Consider the following 22551-nt stretch of genomic DNA (forward strand, 5'->3'; position numbering starts at 1 on the left):
CTTTCTCATCTGAGTGTCTCTTTAGATATTAAAGATTCAGAAAATCATTGCGTTTAAGAAATTAAATTATGATGGGATTACTTAAAATATTCATTTGTAGACCTTGGCTTTAGCCTAAAGAGTGATATTCATATTCTCTGACTGACTGATTCTTTCTCTCCCTCAAGTTACACGTTTGTGGCTTCTCAGTTATACTGGGGAATATAGAGTACACGTTTGCACTTTGGGATGTTTCAGTGTGCAGTTCTTATCCTCTAGTTCTTGACGCAGTCTTCCATTCCTAACTTGCGCAGGCTGACATTAGCAGGGATGAAATGCAGGTGCCGATCCTGGACACTGAGGATGCCTGGCTGTCCGTGGAAGGCCCTGTCTCTATAGTGGAGCTGGCGCTTGAGCAGAAGCCTATTCACTACCCACTGGTGGAGCATCATTCCATCTTGTGCTCCATTCTGTACGCATCCATGCGCTTTTCTCTGAAGAGTGTGAAGCCACTTGCCCTTTTTGATAGCAAGGTGAGTTCCCCCAGAGGGTTGCAGAGCTGTTTTGGAGTTGCTGGTTAGCAGGCACATGAGCTTTCTTAGTAAATTGTGCGTGTTTGGTTCTTTAGTGATTTGTGGGACATGATCCAGAGGGGATCCAGGTCTCTTATCCCCCTATTCCATTCTTCTAATTTACTCATGATGTCATTCAGTGTCGTTGGTGCTTTGCGCTCTGCTGTCAGTCCCTTTCATTCTGCATATTCTCTCTCTACAGACCCATTTTCTTCCTCTTGTATATCTGTAGGCAGGACTTACTCATACAGTTTGATGAGTATGCAGCTTATCCTGGAGCTCCTTGCAGTAGTATCAGCTTCAAACATGGTCCACAGAAAGGCTCTGCATCATTTGGCTGGCTAATAAGTCCTTCCCTTCTTGGGTGCCCCTGAGGTACAGGGTTCATAGGAAGTAAAAACTTCATTACTCAGCCATTACTGAGTTAGAGAATGCAGCTTCAGCACATGAGAAAGTGTCACTTCTCAGCCTTTGGCTAAGGTCAAGTGTAATATCAGACTTTTCTCAAGGCAAGCTTTCCCTCAGGTACCTGTCCCTGTAGGAGCAGAGAAAGTGTCTCCTCGTGGAAACGCCACCTCTCTAAAGGGCATGCAAGGACGTGGCCTGTGCGCAGCTGCTCCACTTACACTCACAGCCCTCAGGGTCATGATCTGTTCTTACTATTCTAAGGAAGTTCCGCCACATAGAACTGTGGAGCCAGGAGGGATTTCCCACAGCATCTCCTTCTCTGTCAGCCATCCCTCAGTCACATATCCCATCCCTCTGTCTTCGCTGTGTTGTCTGGTTTTCATAGGCAACCAACCATTTTGTGTGGCCAATGCCTAATTTTTTTAGATTTGTCTATGTCCGCTAAATTTATCACACCACTTTGTTGTTCCCATGTCTTTGCACCTTGTCTATCACAAAGAGCTCAGCAAGTTTGATGCATGAAGTTTTAGGTGGGTCCCCTAGTAAGGGGAGCGGGGGCTGTCTCTAACATGGACTCTGTTGCCTGCTTTTTGATGGCTCTCCTCTGGTGGGGCTGCCTCGCCAGGTCACAGGGCAAGAGGGCATGCTCAGTCCTGGTGTGACTTGATGAGCTGGGGTGGGTGGGTGGGGGCTCCCCTTTTCTGAGGAATAGAGGAGGGAAAAGAGGGAGGGGGAGCTATGAATGGGATGTAAAGTAACAAATAATTATTTTTAAAAGTTTAATGCATTTGCAATCAAGATGTTCAAGGAAAAGTGAACGTCCACAGTGTGCAGAAGAGTAGTGTTGTGAGGGAGGTTCAGTCAGGGTGGGGGTGGGGCCTAGAGAATAAATCCTAAAGGCTCTGGAGGAGTCCACCTCATAGCACAGATTGCAGAGCCAAAGGAGTCCAAAGGTTACATCACATCTCTTTTCAAGCTTGGGGCTGGGCAGATCATTTCTAGAGAGCTTATTTAGAATGCTTGAAAGTGCAGAAGCAGAAGGAATACATATTTGAAGAGAGAGATTTGGGGACTGGTGATAGAGTTTAGTGGTAGAACGCTTGCCTGATGTACCTGATGGATGCCCTGGCTTCTGTCCCTCTCTAACCTTAGAGTGAGTTTGGGGCCATGTTGTTGTTGTTGGGGTTGTTAGTGGTTTGGTTTGGTTTGGGTTTGGTTCAGTTCGGTTTGGTTTGAGACAGGGTTTCACCATGTACCCCTGGCCATCCAGGAACTCACTCTGTAGACCAGGCTGGCCTGGAACTCAGAGATCTGCCTGCCTCTGCTTCCTGAGTACTTGGGATTAAAGGTGTGCGCCACCACTGCCCAGCTGAGAGAGATTTTTAGTCAGCATTTAACATTTAGAATACAATTGTTAGGGGAAGGTACAGCATAGCAGCAGAGACTGCATCTAGCCTGCAGAGGATAAAAAGGGAAAAATAGATTGCAGCTACTCCAGCAGTTAACTTTTAAAAGAAAATGATAGGGGGATTCTGAAGACAAATTTTATCAATGAAACATTATATATAGAAAATACTAATTTTGAATTAGTGCATCTTTGATTTGAAATTGTAAAAGATATGTAAGTAATAGTAGGTTTAGCATAGCAGCACATGCCTTACTTCCAGCACTCTGGAGGTAGTAGACAGGCCTGCAGATCTTTGCTAGCCAGGACTGCCCATACCCTAGGCAAGGTAAAGTGTTGTTGAGTGGCAGGCCTCAGCTCTGTACTCTATTTCCTGCTGAGGGAAACCTGATAACCCTGTTATCTGGTTGGGTTTTGTGTTGGGGGGATTATGGAGGCCAGAGGATAGTGTCTTCCTCCTTGTAGCTCTTGTCCTGACTGCCCGAGACTGCTAGTCTCAGAACCAGAAGCTCCATGTTCACTCTAGGCTGGCTGGCCAGTGAGCTGATTCACCCCACTCCACACAGCCTGTGGGGTGGCAGGCACACACAGCCATTCCAGCTTTTCATGATAGTGCTGAGGATGTAAGTTCAAGTACTCATGCTTGCTCAGCAAGTGTTCTCACCCATAAGTCAGCCTGCCTGTTGTCTGTGCCTCTTTAAACATGTCTGTTTCTTTAAAAAGTAAAACAAGTATTTTTATGGATTCAGAACACATGCTAATTATCTAAGACTGCTTAACCAGTTATCCCAAGACTTGGTGGCTGCACACAACCAACGCTTGTTCTTTTAGATACTAGCCTTGCACATGGTAGCAATTAACTCCATCACTGAGCTAGACTCATAGACCTTGGTACTTTGCTGTGCCACTTGTGTGTCTCTGAACTCAAGATCCTCCTACCTCCCCTGGGATTACAGACATGATTCACCCACCTGGCTCACTTTTTCAGTCCTCATGGGTCTGAAATCTGACTTCCTTACCTAGCTACCATAGGCATAGGTGTTCTCATGAGACTGGTGGAGTGCTTCACGGAGGTCTCAACTAAAGGCACAGCTGGGCTGGGGATTATGATATATTCATGTACTCCGTGTAGCTGTGTCTGTAGGGTGGCTCACTTGACCACTGGACCCTCTCAGAGGGAGCAAACAAAAGCACCCAAAGCAGAAGCCTCGGTTCTCAGGAGCCCAGTCTGGAACGTGACTTGCAGTCACCCGTCTAGTTACGTTTGCTGGCAGGTGGCAGCCCACAGTCGAGGGAAAGAGGGATCACACGGGGCTGTAATACTAGGCGAGTGGGGGCTGCTGCACAAACACTATACACTGGTTACCAGGCTGGATGATGAACAGAATGCTGAGATCTTTCTGTTCAAGGAGAAAGTAAAAACCAATGGTGAATTACTCACAGTAAAGTGATTTCATTTTAAAAAATCTTTCCCTTATTCTCCCCTTATAATCCATCCTCATCAGGGTTTCTGTTTTGTTTTTCTTATTTTTCCATTTTTTTTCTTTAGGGAAAGAATGCATTTTTTAAGGATTTAACTTCAATTCAATTGTTACCTAGTGAAGAAATGGATCCAAATTTTATTTCTGTAAGACAACAGGTAAGTTAGTTACTGGATATTGTTCATTTTTCTTAGGAAATAGCAAAGCAGAAATATAGCTGTTTTTTTTAGAAGAACAGCCACTTCTTCAAGTGAGTTGCAGGCACTAGTTTCCCTAGTGTGTGTTCCTTTATTAACATCAAAACAAGTTTAGAGCCAGTGAGATGGTTCAGGGGGTGAAGGCACTTAGTGGCCTGAGTTCCACCTCCAGCCTCCTCCACATTCATGCTGTGGCATGTGTATGGGTCCATGTGTGCACATGAATGCACACATACACACACAATTTAAAATTAAAAATAATTTTAATGGAGTCTTTTTGACAAAGTTGACTTGAGGCACTTTTAATTATTTTGTTGATGTGTATGGGGAGCAGATGGCTGTGACTGTCCCATGGCACAGAGCATGGAGGGGAGAGGACAGCTTGTGGGGTCATTTGCACCATCCACCCTTTAGATGAACACAGGCCACCAGCTTACACAGCGAGTGCTGGGCTACTTTTAAATGAAAAGTACTGACAAGGCAGTGCTGTGCCTTCCTGTCTTCAAGTTCTTACTGAAAGTTGTCAGTGCAGCTGTCCAGGCTCAGCACTCCATCACCAAGGACGAAGGTCCCTCTGAAGACGCAGCAACTGCTCATAGCAAAGACCACAATTGGCCAGTCCTGGCTGTGGATTTAGCCCATCACCTTCAAGTGAGTGAAGATGTCATTCGAAGGCATTATGTGGGAGAGCTGTACAACCATGGAGCTGACCTCTTGGGAGAGGAGGTGAGAATGACTTGTGATGTTCATGGGATGGAGGTTATAAAACAGCTGGAGGAGGCAGTAAATGAACATTAAAATGGTTGAATGGAATGGTATGTGAATTTGGGATGTGGAGGCAGGATGATAAGAATTTTAAGGTCATCCTCATCTACACATGAACTGACTAATGAGACCCTGCTCAAAACGGCAATAAAAGAATAGAAAGCTGTGGCCAGATTTGCACCTGGTGCCAGGTTCACACAGGGATAGAGCAGTAAAGCAGGGCAGGCCCTTGTGGATTGGTGACTGCTGGAACAGAGACACGCACGCACAGTTCTGTACCAAGAAGTGAAAGGAACCACAACCATAGGATAAACAGGAGCCTTAATGGGTGAGAGAGAGCGATGACTGAACCGACCTCAAGAAGCAGCAAACTAGCTACTCGGGGAACAGTACCTCAGATGGAAGAACAGAGGAGTACAAAGGTCCTAAGATGGCGACCAGCTTGGCAAGGTCCAAGGCCAGAAAGCCAGGGTGACTGCCGGAGCACGTAAGCAATGAATAGGGGTGGGTAGGCATCCACTCACCAGCAAGGAATGATGCTGTCAGCAATAAGGAGGCAGCTGGCTATTGTCCAAGCCTAAGGTCACTCTAGAGTGCTCAGCAGCCACCATCAGAGGGTGGCAGCACTGTCATGCTGAACTGAAAACTGAGGTAGCAATAAGGAATTATCTGATGGCAAGATTTGGGCTTGAATTCTAGGGTAGATTTCAGTTTTGCATGACACGTGGTCATGCTGAAAGGAGCAGTAGTGTCTTCACTGGCAGCCTTCCTGGGACAGGCTGAGCCATGCTCTTGCTGTATTGTTTCTCCATGTTCATCCTCAGGCCATTCTGCAAGTTCATGACAAAGAAGTCCTGGCGTCTCAGCTGCTGGTGCTGACAGGGCAAAGGCTGGCTCATGCACTTTTCCACACCCAGACAAAAGAAGGCATGGAGCTGCTGGCCCGACTCCCACCCACGCTCTGCACCTGGCTGAAGGCAATGGTGAGTGCAGGACAGCAGGAGCAGGACCATGGGTGGTTTCTCTAGGGAGTTCACAGAAAGAAGCTTGCTTCATTCCAAAGAAATGTTTTCATCAGGGAAACTGCCATAGTAAAGCCTAAGGCAGTAACAATTACTGTTTGGCTGCATGAAACAAATTAATGGCTTTTGTGTCCCATTTGCAGAACCCCCAAGATCTTCAAAACACTGAGGTGCCAATTGCAGCAACAGCTAAACTAGTGCATAAAGTGATGGAGCTCCTGCCAGAAAAACATGGGCAGTACAGCCTCGCCTTACACCTCATTGAAGCTGTGGAAGCCATGGCTACTTTATGACAGTAGTCTACAGTCCTGGAACTACATAGTCACTGCATGTCATTTTACACAGTAACACTGGGGACTTTTTGGAGGTTTTATGTTTTTGTATAATAAAAAAATAAATATATTACTTTTAAAAAGTGCAATCCTGGCTAAATTCCACTTCTTCAGTTGAGACTGGAGATTAAATATAAACACAGTAACTATCCTATAATTGATGCAGATGCTTTACTGTTTATTTTTTCATTCAAATAAGCAGCTTTATTGTTAATATTAGACTTTGGTATTGTAACTGGTTATTCTTTGCAGATTTTGTTCTTACTGTAGTAGTTCATACCCAAGTGACTCCTGTGGGGATTGTGTTCATATAGCTTCCATCAGCACGCTAGAGATGCAGCCCATGTCCCTTTACCACATGCAGAAATGTCCTCATGGATGGTCCTGTTCCAGGATGCCACCTGACAGGGAGCTCTCAGTGCTGACCACTTCCTGTCCAGGGCTCTGCTGCTGCTGCTGTCACAGGAGAAAAGGCTTGAGATCACCAGAGGGACCTGGGAAGGATCCCGGGCCTGCTGTTTTGCCAGAATCAGGGATCAGAGATGTGAACAATGCAGCAAAGTCAATTATAATGTAAATTAAGATTTACTCTATTTTGTCAAGTTCCAAAATTTTATCCAAATCAGGTAACTGTAAAAATATATTATCTTGTAAGACATGTTTAAAAAAAAAAAAAAAAAAAAAGCAAAGATTCTAAAATATTTAAAGTCCAACTTTATTTTTCTTCCAAGTGTTCAAAAATGTCTGTTTCTGGGACTTGGTCATACTGCCTGTCCTGGGAGCAGAACAGAGAATAATACACTTTGTGCTGTCACAGCCTTAGCAACCCTACCTCACAGCTGGGGGCAGAGAAAGACAAACTGCAACTAGTTCTGTACCCTGTAGTGCCTAGAGCAGTCCAAGTGCTAACCAAGTGTGTGATAAGCCCACCTAACCCGGCCTGTCAGCAGTGCTTTGCGCTCTGCAGATCAGCAAGTTCTTGCTGCAGTTCAACTGTCTCTGGAATGCAGCCATACAGTGCAATCACTGGTGCCTGCCATGATCATAGTTGTTCACAGTACTCATTCTAGTAGAGGGAAGAAGTCAACTCCATCAGAAGGTTGAGAATGTTCTTCAGGGACTCCAAGTTAAAGTGACACCTAAGCATATATAAATGTGAATTCTTTTTTTGGGTCAGGTGCCCCCTCCCCCCAGCAAAATGTGAATTTTTTTTTTTTCATTAAAAAGTTAGATCTAAATAAGACTGTGACTGGCTAAAACTAATTCTGTGAACTGTTTGTTTTCATATCTTCAAAGAAAAACGTTTCAGATGTTCCTGAGGTGGCCCTGTGTAAGTACAGCTTGACTGACATAATACCATCCTCTACACAGTTCTGGAGGCCCATTCTACCCATGACCTTCTGCAGGACTCTGGAAGGCACAGGAAGTGGGCAGCTTGCCAGGAAAGCACTGCTAATGATAATGGTCTTTTTACTCAATCCCACTGTTTTGAAGGGGAGAGGGGCTTGCATTTTTTGAGAATAAAACTTGCTAAATTTACACTGATAGGTCACATAAGAGAGCCAGAACACAAATTGTTAAATTTCTAGTTAGATTAATCATCCAAAAAATGTAAAATACATAGAATTTAAAAACTAAATCCTGAGTTTGTTTAATAAAAGCAGTAAAACAGTCTACTACATTACTAAGGGCTTTTAAAATAGTTCTGATGAGAAAGGAAAAATAACACTATGTATCCGTTCTCTAACAATGAAGTGCCACAAATACAGAAATTGGGTTCTGATCTAGGGCTGGTGTCCATACAACAAGGGCATGGCACATGCCTGTAACCAGTAGTGTTTCCCTAGACACCCCCTCTCTTCCTTACAATTACGTATTTTTACCTTGTTAATCAAAGTGTTTAAATAATCCTACCTTCTCTGTTCCCGGATATATTTAGATATAGAAGTGGAAGGGCCAGGACCAGTGTAGACACAGCAGTGCATAGCGCCAGGCTTCCCAATGCTTCACACTTAGAAAAGTTCACCAAAGTCAGTGTAAAGCCTGCTACATTTAAATAGCTTCTAAAAATATTACTTGTGATTTAAAATCATGGAAAACTAAGACTTAGTGCCAATAAGCTTACATCGATTATAGCGTTCACTTAGAAGCTGCTGTTAGCCATTTCTTTAAGAAATAAGTATCCTATAGCACACGGACTAGAGCAACAGTGACAGCCCTCTCACCTCACAGGGACACGTTTGCTGGGCAGCTAGATTCTGCTTAGTAAATTAGCCATCCCTGGAAGATCAATCCAGTTTTGGATTGTTTATAAAATGCTCTATTATTTATCTACTGTCTGTTTATAAAATGCTCTATTATTTATCTACTGTCAATGTATTGTAAGTAGTGAATTCTGTATATATGTTATTTCCTGTGTCTGTTCATTATTGTGAACCAATGTATACTAATGAAATAAATTTTCACCTTTCATGCTATTTCCCCAACATTCATACATGTAAGAACAAAGAGATTTCTCCCCTCTTGAATAATAAATTTGGTCATGTTCTTTTCAGTACATCATTCACAATCCTGCTGCTTTAGAAACTTGACGTTTGCTAGTGGGCAGAATGAGCTGACTCATTTCACCTTTTAGGGGCACACAGCTCTGCCTGCAGAATCACACACCTCATTATCCATAACTACACCATCATCAGTTGGGAGTTTCCCAGAATGCCTTTGTTTTCAGACATCAAAGAACTTAAATACTGAGTCAAAAAAAGCTTTAATAAAATATAAAACATTCTGCTTGGCCACATTGGAAGTAACCATATCCAGTGTCTGTCTCTGAAGAAGTCCATGAGAGTGTGAGTGTGTGTGTGTGTGTGTGTATAGTGTGTGTGTGCGCGCACATTATTCTTTCTGTAGTTACAGGAATTACTCCTTTTGATTTTCTGAGTTTTGCTCCCATCTTTTACTGTTTACTCTTATACTCCTTACCTACACCTTGGGTTTCTTTCTAGGGCTCCGATCCCCCCCCCCGTCAGTACTGTGAGGAGGGTTATCACTCACTGAACTGTTAACATCAGAGAGTTACTTTGCACCAATGACGTCCGCACACCGAGGACAGAGAGCATCTGCAGTCTCAGCGGTGTGCTTCCAACATCGAGGGCACTTTTCTCTGGTAGTTGGTACGACAATGACTTTATATGAAGACTCCTCACGAATGTCACCACCTAAAAAGAATACACAGAGCATCTCCACAGCCAGTACACTTACACCACCATTCCTCAAGGCTCCCTCCCTCCCACCTTCCTAACATTGGCCAGGTTTTGCCCTGTAACATGAACACCAAAACAGGACTACACAGCTCCAGACGGCTCCCACCAACTGCTTCTCACCAAGTCATGATGCTTTCATTCTTGACCCAGCTACACAGTTGACTCATGATTTTTTTCTCAAGTCTACATAGCCTTGCCCTCAGAGAGATCCATCTGCCTCTGCCTTTCAGTGCTGGGACAAAGGGTGTGCGCCACCATGCCCAACTCTTAAAACAGGAACTTAGAGTGTCAAATTTAAAAGACAGTGGCAATGCTCAAAACTCAAGTTACACAAAAGAAACCACACTTTTCTCCACTATTCCTATTAATGAAGATGAATCAAGGTGACAGCTCTGTAGACAGTGCACTAAAGTCCTGTGATAAAAATCCAGTAAATCTACCAACCCTTTAGAAGAGTGGCTAAATAATATTTTAATTTTAGATATGCATAAAAGGAAATTTTAGAGTCTACACGGGATGGGTGGGTGGGGGGCAGTTTTAGGCTCTATGTATCCGAGGACAGAGCACAAGAGGGAGAAGGACGCACAGGGACATCACAGTGACAGTTACTTGGGGTGAGAAGAACTCTTCTGCCTCAGCTTCAGTTCCCAGGGCCCAGAACTGGCTCAGGCAGCAGCTGTGTACTGGTCACAAAAAGACTGTCCCAAGTGTGTTCCTGCCTTTACAGTAACCCATTCCCATGGAAAGCTGGGAGTGACGTCAGTTACTCAGTCCCCACTCACTGTTCTCACCTTCTAGATTGATGAGGAAAGTTCCCGTGAGCTCAATCCCATCTTCAGCTCTCTCCCGTGGCTCCTGGGACAGCAGTGTTGTCTGGGAGGCCATCATCAACTCATTCAGCTGGGACGTGCTAGAGGTCTCCTCAGCTTGGAGCATCTGCAATGTGTGTGAAAGTTACTGTTTCAATTAAAATTTGACGATCAGTTTTAGTTGTTTACTGGAGAATATACACTTTGCTTCAGTTTGAAAACTATGTTCCCCCCCAAACTCCAATCTATATGGTATTTATTACACTTATTTTGCAATGGGCAAAGAGGTTAAGTTACCCTTGTCTGGTAAGCCAAAACTCTGCCAACTTTGTAATAGCCTCCTGCCACATCACGATTCCTCTATTAGCAGAGGGTTAAGATTCTGTTAAATTGAGTTTACCAGCTAAAAGTGAGGAGGTTCCTTTTATTTCTAAAGATTTAGGTATTTTATGTGCATGAGTGCTTGCTGTGTATGTATACATCTGACATACAGACCTAGGGCCAGAAGAGGCTGTTGGCTCCCCTGAAAACATAGGGACAGGTAGTTGTGAGCCACCCAGTGGGTGCTGGGAACTGAATCCAGGCCCTCCACCAGATTAGAAAATGCTCATAACTGCTGAGCCATCTCTCTAGCCCCAAACTGATACTAATAAAACTTTAAAAAATATATTCTCGCTGACAGTCCTTTTCTTAAGCATTTAAACTAGGGACAAGGCTCAGGTCAGTGTGTTAGGCTTAATATTCTGATACTTGTCCAGTCAGTTCCTAAGGTCCCCAAGAAGAAAACTCTGATGTGACTTGTGGAAGTTAAAACATGATGAAAGTTTTGAGATATGTGTTGGCTTACTGTCTTTGTGACCCAAATGAACAAAATTTTCAAAACCGAGTAAAACTCAGTTTTTATGTATTCTCACACTACTGCCAGGTATGTCTGGCAAGGACCTAAAGAGCCCTGCATGTGTCACAAGTTCAGAGCAGGGAACAATCAGTGACAGGTTCAGTATTCTAAGACTGAAATTCTAGTTTCTAAATTAATACAAGGTATTAAACATTGGAGAACAGAGATTTCAAATGAAACTTTGATGTTGCCACCATTTCAGATGGTAGTGATTTAGCATATCTCCATCCACACGTCACTCCACCCACCACGCTTACCTCCATGATCTCAAATAGGAGCCCTGGTTCAATCACTATGATAACCTCATACTCAGCAGCATTTTTGCCAGGGATGCTGCCAAGAAAGGAATCTCGCATGGCACAGGCACTCTCCACTGCCTCCTCCAGGCCTGGTTTCTTCCAGATAGAGCTTGTGTTAATCCAGCCAGTGCGAAAAACACTCTTAGGTTCTTTAAAAAAAAAAAAAAGAAACCAAGTTTATATAGTCTAGACAGCACATAAGCTGTTTAAAGGAAAGTAAAGGATGTGAAAAATCTAGGACATGAAGTTCATTCATTAAACCAGTCTGATGTTCTCAGGATCCACAGTCAAAGATTCCCATTCCCTTTACACATTATAAACACATAAACATAAAAATCTCAAAGTACGGGCTGGAAAGATGGCTCAGAGGTTGAAAGTACTGGATGTTCTTCCAAAGGTCCTGAGTTTAAGTCCCAGCAACCATCTATAATGAAATCTGGTGCTCTCTTCTGGCGTGCAAGCGTACATGCATGCAGAATACTATATACATAACAAATTAATCTTAAAAAAAAAAAAAAAGAAAAACTCAAAGCGAAGCAGAACTATGAGCTTGAGTTGTGTTCCAAGGGGAAACAGTGGTTTTCCATGCTTGTGAGGCTACGGATGGTCCTCTACCCACCATCCCTGCGAGTTTCTAGTTTTCTATGAAAATAGAATTATAAGAGGAAAAAGCTAACATAAAAGTGTACATTAGAAGCACTATTTATTTTTAAATTAAGCTTAAAATACATTTTGGAACATTATAAACACATGAAGCAAAAGTGATTCCGTATTGTCAAGTGCTTCATACATATCTGAAGGCACTAGAGACAGCGGTGCTAACACCTGTGTGAGAAGGCACATAGGCTGAGGGAGCCTCATCAGAGTGGCACTGCAGTGCACTATGGGAAGCTCACAAAGCCCACAGTCAACCCCCTGCACGCTCCTTCCCATGCAGGGAATAGTGCTGCTCACCTTTCACGTAGGGGATGTGCTGGAACACCTCTTCTGCCAAGTGAGGAAGAATGGGGGCAAAAGAACGGACCAACACATCCAAAATCTCTGCCAGTGCGGTCTGACAGGAGCGCCTCTTGGGATCCTTCTCGCTTTCACAGTAAAGCCTGAAAGAAAGGCTTGCTCAGCAGCTGCCATCGCTCCATCGCTGGCTCCTACTGCAGAAACTCCATGTACTCCATCCTGGTTTTGGGCAACTTGCCATCTGCCTCTTACTCTCATCTCCCCATACTGTATCCAGCTGTGGATGTTGACAGTCCAGACCCGTCTTTGCGCAGGACTAGTAAGGTAACTGATAACATGAAATGCCTGGTGCCACTGGGGTTTTCAGGGAAAAAGTACAAGTGGTAAATCCTATGCCAAGACTGCTGAGGTGCCATGTGACAGGCTGGGGTTGACAGCTCATAGACTAGTCACCAAGCAAGCACCTTCACCTGCACATGGGTGCACCGTGAAAGCCAGTGTCCTTACAGAACTGCCTGGCTAGTCCTGGGTCTGCCCTCAAGGACAGCAGGGTGTTGCCTTACCAGCAGCTGTAACTCACTGTAAAATGGGCACCGAGCACATGAGAGACTCTCTGTTTTGACAGTCTGACTGTGTAGTCCTGGCTGACCTAGCATGGACCGCTCTTTGTAAAATAGGATGCTCTTGAACTCAGAGACCCTCCTGCCCCTGCCTCTAGGTCCTGGGATTAGAAGGGTGGGTATCATCCTCCTCACTTTTCAGATACACTGAGATCACCCTCTGAGTTGCTCCAAATATGAAGCTAGTAAGTAGTAGGGCACCATTGATACTCAGGCTTGACTCCCGATCCCAGCTGTAATTACTACTTAGCTGCCCACTTTGGCAACTACGTCCTGTATGCTGGTGAGGGATGCTCAACTATCCCTGCTGAGGAGCACATGGTTAGGCACACTCACCTGTCTTTGACTATGCTGAAGTAAAAGCTGGAGAGTTCTCTGGTGTAGAATGCTTTTAACAGCCTGACCACTTTTCCAAAGTCATACTGTTTGTACGATTCAGTAATCTAGAGAACAAAGACGGGCTGAGTGTGGAAGCTGCAATGAGCAGTGAAAACAGAAGCAAGGTCAAGGCCAAACAAACTCAGGAGAGATGGCTCAGCAGCCACGCTTGCCGAACAGGCACGAGAACCAGTGTGGACCACTGAAACACACATAAGTACAGGGAGGCATGGTGGCCCTCTGGCAATGCCTGTGATTCAGGCGTCAAGATGGAGCTGGGATCTCTGAAGCAGACTGGCATTGGGGTAAACTCTGCGTTTTCCTTTTATAAAACTTGCCCTTGAAATTCTGAATATCGTTGATTGGTTGGGGCAAATGCTTTTATCAGTTGAATCATCTCACTGCCCAAATCAAGTCATTTTCAAAACAGCAAACAATGGAAGGTGCCAGCCACTCGTTAATGTTTCCTCACATATTCCCTCATTATTTTTTAACTGATTGAAAATGTGCATGTATGCCTCTGACATAGGGTACACTGAAGCAACAATGCCCAATTTTGGTTTACCTTGTCAACTGGACAGGATTTAGAACACTTAACAAATAAACATTGGGGCGTCCATGACTGTGTTTCCAGACGGGTTTAAGTGAAGTAGGAAGACCACCCTGAGCATGACCGCACCACCCCGGGCAGGGGTCCTGGACGTGACCGCACCACCCCGGGCAGGGGTCCTGGACGTGACCGCACCACCCCAGGCAGGGGTCCTGGACGTGACCGCACCACCCCGGGCAGGGGTCCTGGACGTGACTGCACCACCCCGGGCAGGGGTCCTGAGCATGACTGCACCACCCCGGGTAGGGGTCCTGGACGTGACCACACCACCCCGGGCAGGGGTCCTGGACATGACCGCACCACCCTGGGCAGGAGTCCTGCACATGACCGCACCACCCTGGGCAGGGTCCTGGGCTGAATAAAAAGGAGGACTGATAACCTATGCCCCTGGCACCATGTCTTTCCAGACATGACAAACTATATCTATTTTTTTTCTTTCTTTCTTTTTTCGTTTTTTGTTTTGTTTTGTTTTGTTTTTCGAGGCAGGGTTTCTCTGTGTAGCCTTGGCTGTCCAAGAACTCTTTTTGTAGACTGGGCTGGCCTCCAACTCACAGTGATCCACCTGCCTCTGCTTCCAGAGTGCTAGGATTAAAGGCATGCGCCACCACACCCGGCCTGTATCTCTTCTTAAGCTGTGAGTCAAAATAAACTTCCAGCCTATTGAGATGGCTCAGCAGTTAAAGGCACTCCTACCAAGTCTGACAACCTGGATCAGATCCCTAAGGACTCATGAGTTCTTGGACAGCCATGTGTGCACTGTGTCACACCCCCAACCATGACAACTAGATGCAGATGAACTCTTCCTAGAGTTGCTGTCTGGGATTAGTCAGAAAAGAGAAGTAGCCGATACGGATGACTGGCTCAGGGCTATGAGAGAGCTATTCTGGCTCAGGGCTGTGAGAGAGCTATTCTTGCTCAGGGCTGTGAGGGAGCTAGTCTGGCTCAGGGCTGTGAGAGAGCTACTCTGGCTCAGAGCTGTGAGGGAGCTAGTCTGGCTCAGGGCTGTGAGGGAGCTAGTCTGGCTCAGGGCTGTGAGGGAGCTATTCTGGCTCAGGGCTGTAGAGCTAGTCTGGCTCATGGGTCTTTGCAAAGGTTTGTGGCAGGAACGTGGAAGAGCTAGAGCTGGGGGCTTGGGAAGCCTTGGAGTACTTGATGAGCCACTGTGGAGGGAGTCTGGAAGGCCAGAACAGCAAGAAAAGGAGGACAACAGAGATGGCCTGCTGGAGCCTGGCTACAGCTCATCCCTGTTATAGGGATGCCTCCGTCTTTGTCTTAGTGACTTCTTAAAACGTGTTTCATTTTACCTACTGGTGTTCTGTCTGTATGTCTGTGTACCACTTGTGCGGCTGGTGCCTGCAGAGGCCAGAAGTGGGAGCGAGGCCCCCGGAACTGAGTTACACGTGGCGATGCACCACCGTGTGGGTGCCGGGAATCAAATTCAGGTCCTCTGGAAGAGCAGCCCACGCTCTTAACTACTACGCCACCTTCCCAGTCCCTGTCCTGGTAATCTGAGTGAGGCTAAATTCAAAAGTAATGGGAAAAAGTTATCTGCCAGAGGAAACTTCAAGACAGTATAGCATCCATGCTGTGCATAGTTACTGCTGTTAGCACCCCCATGACAGAGCACATGGGTGTAAAAATGTGCAGCTGGTGAGGAAAGGCACCTGAGCGAGCTTCAAGACACAGATAAAGCAGTGCAGACAGAGAGCAGCAGCTGGAACTGTTAGATTAAAGCCATGGCCTCCCTGGGTCAGTATAAAGGTACCCTGAGATCACAACCCCAGCCACCGAAGGCTCTGATTTATGAATGCACAATTTCATTTGAAAGGAGAGAGGCTGAACTTAGAATCCTATTCAAGAGGTTCCCTGCTCAAACTCAACTATGTAGGGAAGTGTTCTCTTAGGTTCTACCAACAAACACTCAAAAGCAGCTACAGCTGTGGCAGAAGAGGGCAGGTGACACTCTGAGTTGACAGTGGCTCTTGTTCATGGTGCTGGTTTTTCAGGCACACAACATGCAAGAGTTACAGGGCCATGGAGGCTCTAGGCAGCTACTGAGGCCAGCAATGAGTGACAAGGTCAGATTCTCACAAGGAAACCCTGAGAGGCACAGAGCTGTGAAACCTCAGCAACACACACAGAATACAGAGGAGCAAGGGGTCAAGAGTCGTCCACGTGCTGTGGGGCACAGCTGGCAAAACAGTGCCATGCTACTCCTTGTCGACAAGCAATGGTCTGGAGGGGAAGCCTGCTGTGAGGGGGAGTGGACTCCTGTGGCACTCAGCACAAGGTGGTCTAAGAGGCTTGGGAAGGGACAAGGGGACATCTGCAGGTAAAGCTGCCAGCCTAAGTGGGATGTCTGGGACACAAAGGGTGGAAGGAGAACCAACTCCCGTTGCAGTCCTCCAACCTCCACATATGAACTCGGGTATGTGCACAGTCATGCATGCATACAAACACACATGCAGGCATACACATACATGCACGGATGCACACACATGCACACACGCACACATACACACAAGATGTGAAATCACTTTATCCCACTTTCACCATTGTACTTTCTGGGGTTCACAAGGTACTATTTATTTCTAGCGAGGTTCGTCCACTAAAAGTTATGGGAAAGTGCTAATGTTGCCATTTGTCAAAGCCTACTATGGTGCACTGACCTTTGTTGCAAAATCCTGAATTAAGTGCAGCATATACTGGTCTATGACGTACATATTTTTGACAGGAACAGAGTCCGTCTCTGGGTTAAATCCAGCCACATTTCCCAAGAGAAAGCGGAGTGTGTTTCTAAGCTATTCACAGTAAGAGAAAGTACACAGTTAAAGACAAGTCATAGGTTTTTCAATTTCAATAAAGTTAATTTATAACTGTTCATTTTTTTTTTTTTTAACTTCTGTTGCTTTCTTAATGCTAACTGAGACTGAAGAGGCATAAATGAACCTTCATTCCAACACCCAGTTTTATAAAGAAATAAACACTGGCTGAGTTTTTCATTAACTCACTTCAGAATAAGCCACCTTCCCCTAACCTGTCTTGCGCGTGTGTTTATTCACAGATGGGTAGATGCTATTTCATCTGCTTCACAAGGAAAAAGATAAGTGGATATAGCTTGCAAAATTAGTGAGTATATAAAGTAGAGAAAATAAAATTTTACATTAGCTTATGATATAATCTATACATTAATCAAATATAAAGACACATACATGTCTTAGTGTTATTATCTTAAACAAATTAACACAGGTATTTAAAAACGGTGACATGTAGTTTGTTTTCATGTATGTCTCAAACTTTTCATTGAGAAGGTCTGACCTTGTTGATGTCCTCTCTGGCAGCACCGAGTGCAGAGGGGCCAATGGCCACTTCGGTGAAGACATTGGCCTCAGCTATCCACCAGCGCAGGACGTCGGCTCCATAGGGAGGCTCTCTGCTGTCATCCTGTCCATTGAAAAACAACATGTCAGAGAATGGCTTCTGATTTATTTCAATTAAAGAAATGAATGCTTTTGGTGACATTCCCCTTCAGAAACTGGAGACTGTAAATGCAGACTGTGCAAGCACAGTCCTGAAACACCAACCACAAAGTAGGCTAGCGAGATGGTCCTGTCCAAGACTGATGGGAGAGCCCCGGCTTGCCCCAGCACCCAGGACATCTGGGCCAAACACACAGCACCTGCAAAGGGGCCTGGAGATAGGGGAGGGCAGAGCAATTTCCTTTCCTTACCTCCTAGCAACCCAGTGATGACACGAGGGGCTGTGAAAGCCATGGGGCAAGGTTACACACACCATGGATCTCTCTGAAAGCAACTCGAGCCTGCCCCCCAACTATCAGTAGCCACAGATCTGATGGCCATTCTGACTTTAGAGTGTATACGTCCTAAGAATATAAAATCATGTGCACTCAGAATTCACAATCATTTTTTTTTTCTCCCAAGTTTCCATTTAATTATAAAACTGCAGTTTCACATAATAAAAGCCTGACACCTTGAGGTCTCTACACACAAGTTTAGGTTTAAAGCATTATAGGAAGCCACCTGCTATTCTTGGCCCTGAGTTCCTGGGCTCAAGCAAACCTCATGTCTCTGCCTCCCAAGTACCTATGCCACCATCCCTGGCACATCCTGTGAGACATGGTTCAAATTTTGTGTTTACTCACACCAAGGTAACAAGATCCTGACAACAAAATGAGAATGAATCCTAGTCAGACACTTACTTCTCCTCCATTGATGACAGTGTCCGGATTAATGACATTCCCGAGGGACTTGGACATCTTCTCTCCTTTTTCTCCAAGAGTAAATCCATGAACCATCACTGTCCTGAGGAAAATGAATAACTTCAGTGTGAGGGGCCATTTTAATCACTGAGTATGTCTTGACAGACTATGGGTGAGTGCTTCTTAAGGGCCGTCTCCAGCATTCATGAACCAGGCTGTTGACAGTAGTCCACCACTTAGACACATGTTCTATGTTCTGTGCACGGGCATTTCCCAGCCTGACGCACAGACTCTGATTAATATAGACCAACAAGACAAAGAACAGAGCAAAGCACCTCCTTAAAAGTAACTTCAGTAAGGCAACTTAAGGAAAGCAGTGCTTACTGCCCTGGCTGGCTTAACAGTGACACAGAGATGGGCCAGGTGGGCCAGGAGTGTAGCAGAGCAAACCGTTAGGCTACCGTAATAGTCTTTCCACAGTGCAGGAACGAGCAACTGTCAGTACTCCACCCAACAGGAGAGGAGCTCAGGCTGCCTGTTCTCACCCGCCCAGTGTCCTTTTCTGCAGCCTTGTGGATCTCTACCCAGCTGAAAACGCTGCTTTACAATGTTTGCCCAGCCAACTCATCTTATCTTCCAGGAGGTGCAATCTGCTCTGCATGGCAGGCACCTCACACTGTTCTGTCTCTCCTTTTTTGTTTTTTTCGCTGTATTGATTTGCTTTCTGTTGTTCTTTGGGGGACAGGGTTTGCACATGGCCTAGGCTAATCCTGACCTTGAGGTCCTCCCAACTCTGCCTCCAGAGTGCTTGGACTACAGCATGTGTCACCATGTACAAGAGGAGAGCATGGAACTTCCTTACAAACTGTACCTAACACAACAGGTGACCCCGCTGTTGCTCAGCCTTGCCGCACCCACCATATGCACCTCTTTCTCTGGACAACCTTGACTCAGTGACACTCTCACCCCAGAAGCAGGAAGAATAGTGTTCCAGCTTGCCAAAGGCTGGATTGTGAACCTATGTCCCCCACCAGCATGTTCCCAGCGTGCCCCACCTGGCTGGCACTCAGGATCATCAAAGTAGGCTCACTTTGCGCAGAGTGAGCACTTACTTGAAAGGTGCTTTTGTCCTCGTGGCTGCACTTGTTAGTAAGGAAGACTGGAACCAGCCCCCCAGCTGGTCCTTCCCCTCCAAGTACAAGTCTGCCCTCTGCTCGGTGCCTAAAATCAACACAAAACAAGTTAATTAGAACAGGAAAATACAGCCAAGCGTGTGTCAGAGTGTTAGGGTAGCCAACATGTCTGCACTCAAACCCATGTGATCATGGATATCCACACGATGGAGGCTGGCTGTGTGGTGGAGAGCATGCCAAGCATGCATGAAGAAGTCATGTGGCAGGCAGGTGTGACTACACCAGTTTCATCCACCCAAGGCCCAGCATGCCTTTCACCTTTGCCATGCCTGGTCACGGAAGCCATATGTGGCACTAAGAGGAGAGTATGAGTCAGTAGTAGCTTTGCTGCGAGGCCAGCCGTGAACGAGTGCCATCCTACACCACAGGTACCACTGTGCACACGACACCCTGGCCCTGAGGCTGGGAGACTGTCGGACACCTGCCAGCAGAAAATGCTTTTTCCTGCTCTGACCTACCACAAGCCGTGCTGCTCACCTACCCTGTCTGTGAACATGAGAGCTCAGCACCTAAGCCTGCAACACTGTCCTTCCATGTGTCCAGGGAAACAGAATTAGGAATACCAAAAATTAATATTGAACAATTTTTTTAAATTAACATCTATTTAGCCAGTATCCATCTTAGTGGATAAGCATGAATTTATGTATTTGACTTTCAAACTGCCTAAACTGAAAGGTCCAAAGGAAGACTCCACATTACCTGCCAGGACCCTACTGCCACAATCCCCACAGAGAGGCCTCGGGCCACACACTTATTCTACATGAAACCTGAAGGTGACTCCCTCCAGTCCCTTAACGGCCAGCTGCAGAGGAGCTGTGTGCACAGCTCTCCTTTTAGAAAGCAGAAGACATGTTGACTCACAGCTGGCTGTTGGCAGATGGTGGGTCCTACCTGACTCTAAGCTCACTGCACTGTGTTATTCCTTCTGTGTAAGTCTTTGCTTGGGATCCTCCAGGACCTGGCTTCTAACATGTCTGCACACGGTTCCTGTGCAGCTGCCGCCTCCTGGTCCCTTCTGATTCTTTTTGTTTTGGTTTGGGTTTTGTTTTAGACTTATTATTTATTTATTATATGTACAGTGCTCTGCCTGCACGCACATCTGCAGGGCAGAAGAGGACATCAGATCTCATTATAGATGGTTGTGAGCCCCCATATGGTAGCTGGGAATCGAACTGAGGACCTCTGGAGGAGCAGTCAGTGCCTTTAACCTCTGAGCCATCTCTGCAGCACCACTCCCTTCTGATTCTTGAGCACGCTCTCCCCTTTCTCTCCAGCAACGAGTCAAAACCTTACCTAACTGAAAGTGTGACATGTCAGTAAGCTGGATGGTTAGGTACACTCGTGCGGAAGAATGGGCACTGGAAATCACAGGGCCACATGTGCGCGCTGACACTATTAACCACGTGACCACTGTGTCCTGGTTCTAACTTGACCTCTTGTGAAAAATAGTGCAGTCATGTTAAGTCAGTGGTTTCTAAACTGGGCACCTTGGGGATGCCAAGAAGGCCAAAGAGAAGGGACTTCCGGTGAAGGTGGGGAGGGCACAAACAACAACAACAAAGCCCTCACCTTTTTGGTGGAATTTTTAGGGTTAGGGTGTCCTATGCAGCCCACGCTATCCTCAAATTCATGATGCTCTTGCCTCAGCCTCCCAAGCGCTGGGACTACAGGCACAGACCACCAAACTGGCTAAAAATTCCCATCTAATCTTATAGTACAATTCTAAATAAAATTTCACCTCAAAAAAAAAAAAAAAAAAAAAAAAATCCCAGCAGTCAGGAGGTAGAGGCAGGCAGATCTCTGGTCTACATAGTGAGTTCCAGGGCAGCCAGGTCTACACAGAGAAACCTTATCTCAAAAAACAAAAACAAAAACAAACAAACAAAGAAAAGAACATGGTGGGAAATCACTGGACTAAATGATCTCCCAGGCCTGTCCAGATCTGGACTGTGGCAGACTGGGGTGCTCTGAATAAGAGTGGCTCTCACAGGCTCCTATAGCTGGATGCTTACTCACCAGGGAGTGGCCTTGACTGAGGAAGTGTGTAACTGGGGTGGGCTTTGAGGGTACAGAAGTCCACACCAGACATAGGTTCTCTCCCAGGATAGAGTTCTCAGCTGCCTGCAACCATGCTTCATACCATAGTGATAATATGGACCAAACTGTAGAAACTGTTAGGCAGCCCCAATGAAATGCTTTCTTTTCTAAGTGTTGCTGTGGTCACAGTGTCTCTTCACAGCAATAGAAACCCTAAAACAGAGACTCTTCCAAGTCAAGAAAAAACAGTCTGTTGGGAACAAGCAAAAGAAACGTGTCGTAAGAACTGCCATTATGTTGTCAGGCTCCATTTCAATCATATGGTGAGTTCTAGTTCCTAGGGGATCTGGGGCTCCCCAGTAGCTGACCAGCATCCGTTATTCATCTCCCCCCCCCCAAGATTTATTTATTATTATGTATATAGTGCTCTGTCTGTATGTCAGCTGCAGGCCAGAACAGGACATCCGGTCACTTTATAGATGGTTGTAAGCCACCATGTGGTTGCTGTGAATTGAACCCAGGTCCTCTGGAAGAGCAGTCAGTGCTCTTAACCTCTGAGCCATCTCTCCAACCTCTGTTATTCATCTTTTGCTCCCCAAAACACAATGACTGTTCCTGACCACAAAATAACAATGGATTTGATTGGCTGGCCTGTAAAATATATACTCTGTATCAACTGAGATAGATCAACCACATAAGGAAAGTCCCTACCCCTAAATCCTGATTGGAGGAAAATTTAACGGTAACATGGCAGAGATGCTTGTGGTTTTCAAACTTAAAAGGTCTGTAACATTCTGGCTCTAGGTTGCAGTTCAGCTCCCGAGTCTGTTCTGCAGTCCTGACCAATCAGTAGCATCTTGATTACAATAAGATTTTGTTATCTCTGCCTGGTCCTGGTGTTTGAGTTGTGTTGGATCTGAGTGGACCCTATAAAAAAACAATAGCCCCCACAAAGTTATGGTCGAAGATCTTTTCTAAGTAACAGTTCTGTATTTTCAAAACTATTACTGTTGCTGTGCATGTGTCTCAGTGTGTGTACACAGTGCACATGTGACCTCAGAGGACAAGTCTATAGAGACAGGACTCTCCTTCAACCCTGTGTGGGCTCCA

At 45.6% G+C, this 22551-nt stretch overlaps 2 protein-coding genes across 3 annotated transcripts in view; one reads left to right on the forward strand and one right to left on the reverse strand.

Annotated features, from left to right (window-relative positions):
- Rab3gap2 (RAB3 GTPase activating non-catalytic protein subunit 2) overlaps positions 1 to 7179 on the forward strand; it is an 88707-nt gene extending 81528 nt beyond the window's left edge. For both annotated transcript variants that reach the window (XM_051148088.1, XM_051148087.1), the window contains 5 exons: positions 294 to 512; positions 3914 to 4003; positions 4550 to 4768; positions 5632 to 5790; positions 5973 to 7179. In XM_051148088.1, coding sequence (XP_051004045.1) covers positions 294 to 512; positions 3914 to 4003; positions 4550 to 4768; positions 5632 to 5790; positions 5973 to 6122 — 837 coding nt within the window. In that variant the 3' untranslated portion in view covers positions 6123 to 7179. The remainder of the gene's footprint in view (positions 1 to 293; positions 513 to 3913; positions 4004 to 4549; positions 4769 to 5631; positions 5791 to 5972) is intronic.
- Positions 7180 to 9020: 1841 nt separating this feature from the next.
- Positions 9021 to 22551, reverse strand: part of Iars2 (isoleucyl-tRNA synthetase 2, mitochondrial) — a 41099-nt gene continuing 27568 nt past the window's right edge. Inside the window, exons 15-23 of the mRNA XM_051148090.1 lie at positions 19324 to 19432; positions 18212 to 18314; positions 17311 to 17436; positions 16662 to 16793; positions 13341 to 13447; positions 12382 to 12527; positions 11386 to 11576; positions 10213 to 10357; positions 9021 to 9376 (exon numbers count right to left, since the gene is read on the reverse strand). Of these exons, the coding sequence (XP_051004047.1) occupies positions 9234 to 9376; positions 10213 to 10357; positions 11386 to 11576; positions 12382 to 12527; positions 13341 to 13447; positions 16662 to 16793; positions 17311 to 17436; positions 18212 to 18314; positions 19324 to 19432 (1202 nt within the window). The 3' untranslated portion in view covers positions 9021 to 9233. The remainder of the gene's footprint in view (positions 9377 to 10212; positions 10358 to 11385; positions 11577 to 12381; positions 12528 to 13340; positions 13448 to 16661; positions 16794 to 17310; positions 17437 to 18211; positions 18315 to 19323; positions 19433 to 22551) is intronic.

The sequence above is a fragment of the Acomys russatus genome, chromosome 6 (genome assembly GCF_903995435.1).
Source record: "Acomys russatus chromosome 6, mAcoRus1.1, whole genome shotgun sequence".
NCBI lineage: Eukaryota > Metazoa > Chordata > Mammalia > Rodentia > Muridae > Acomys > Acomys russatus.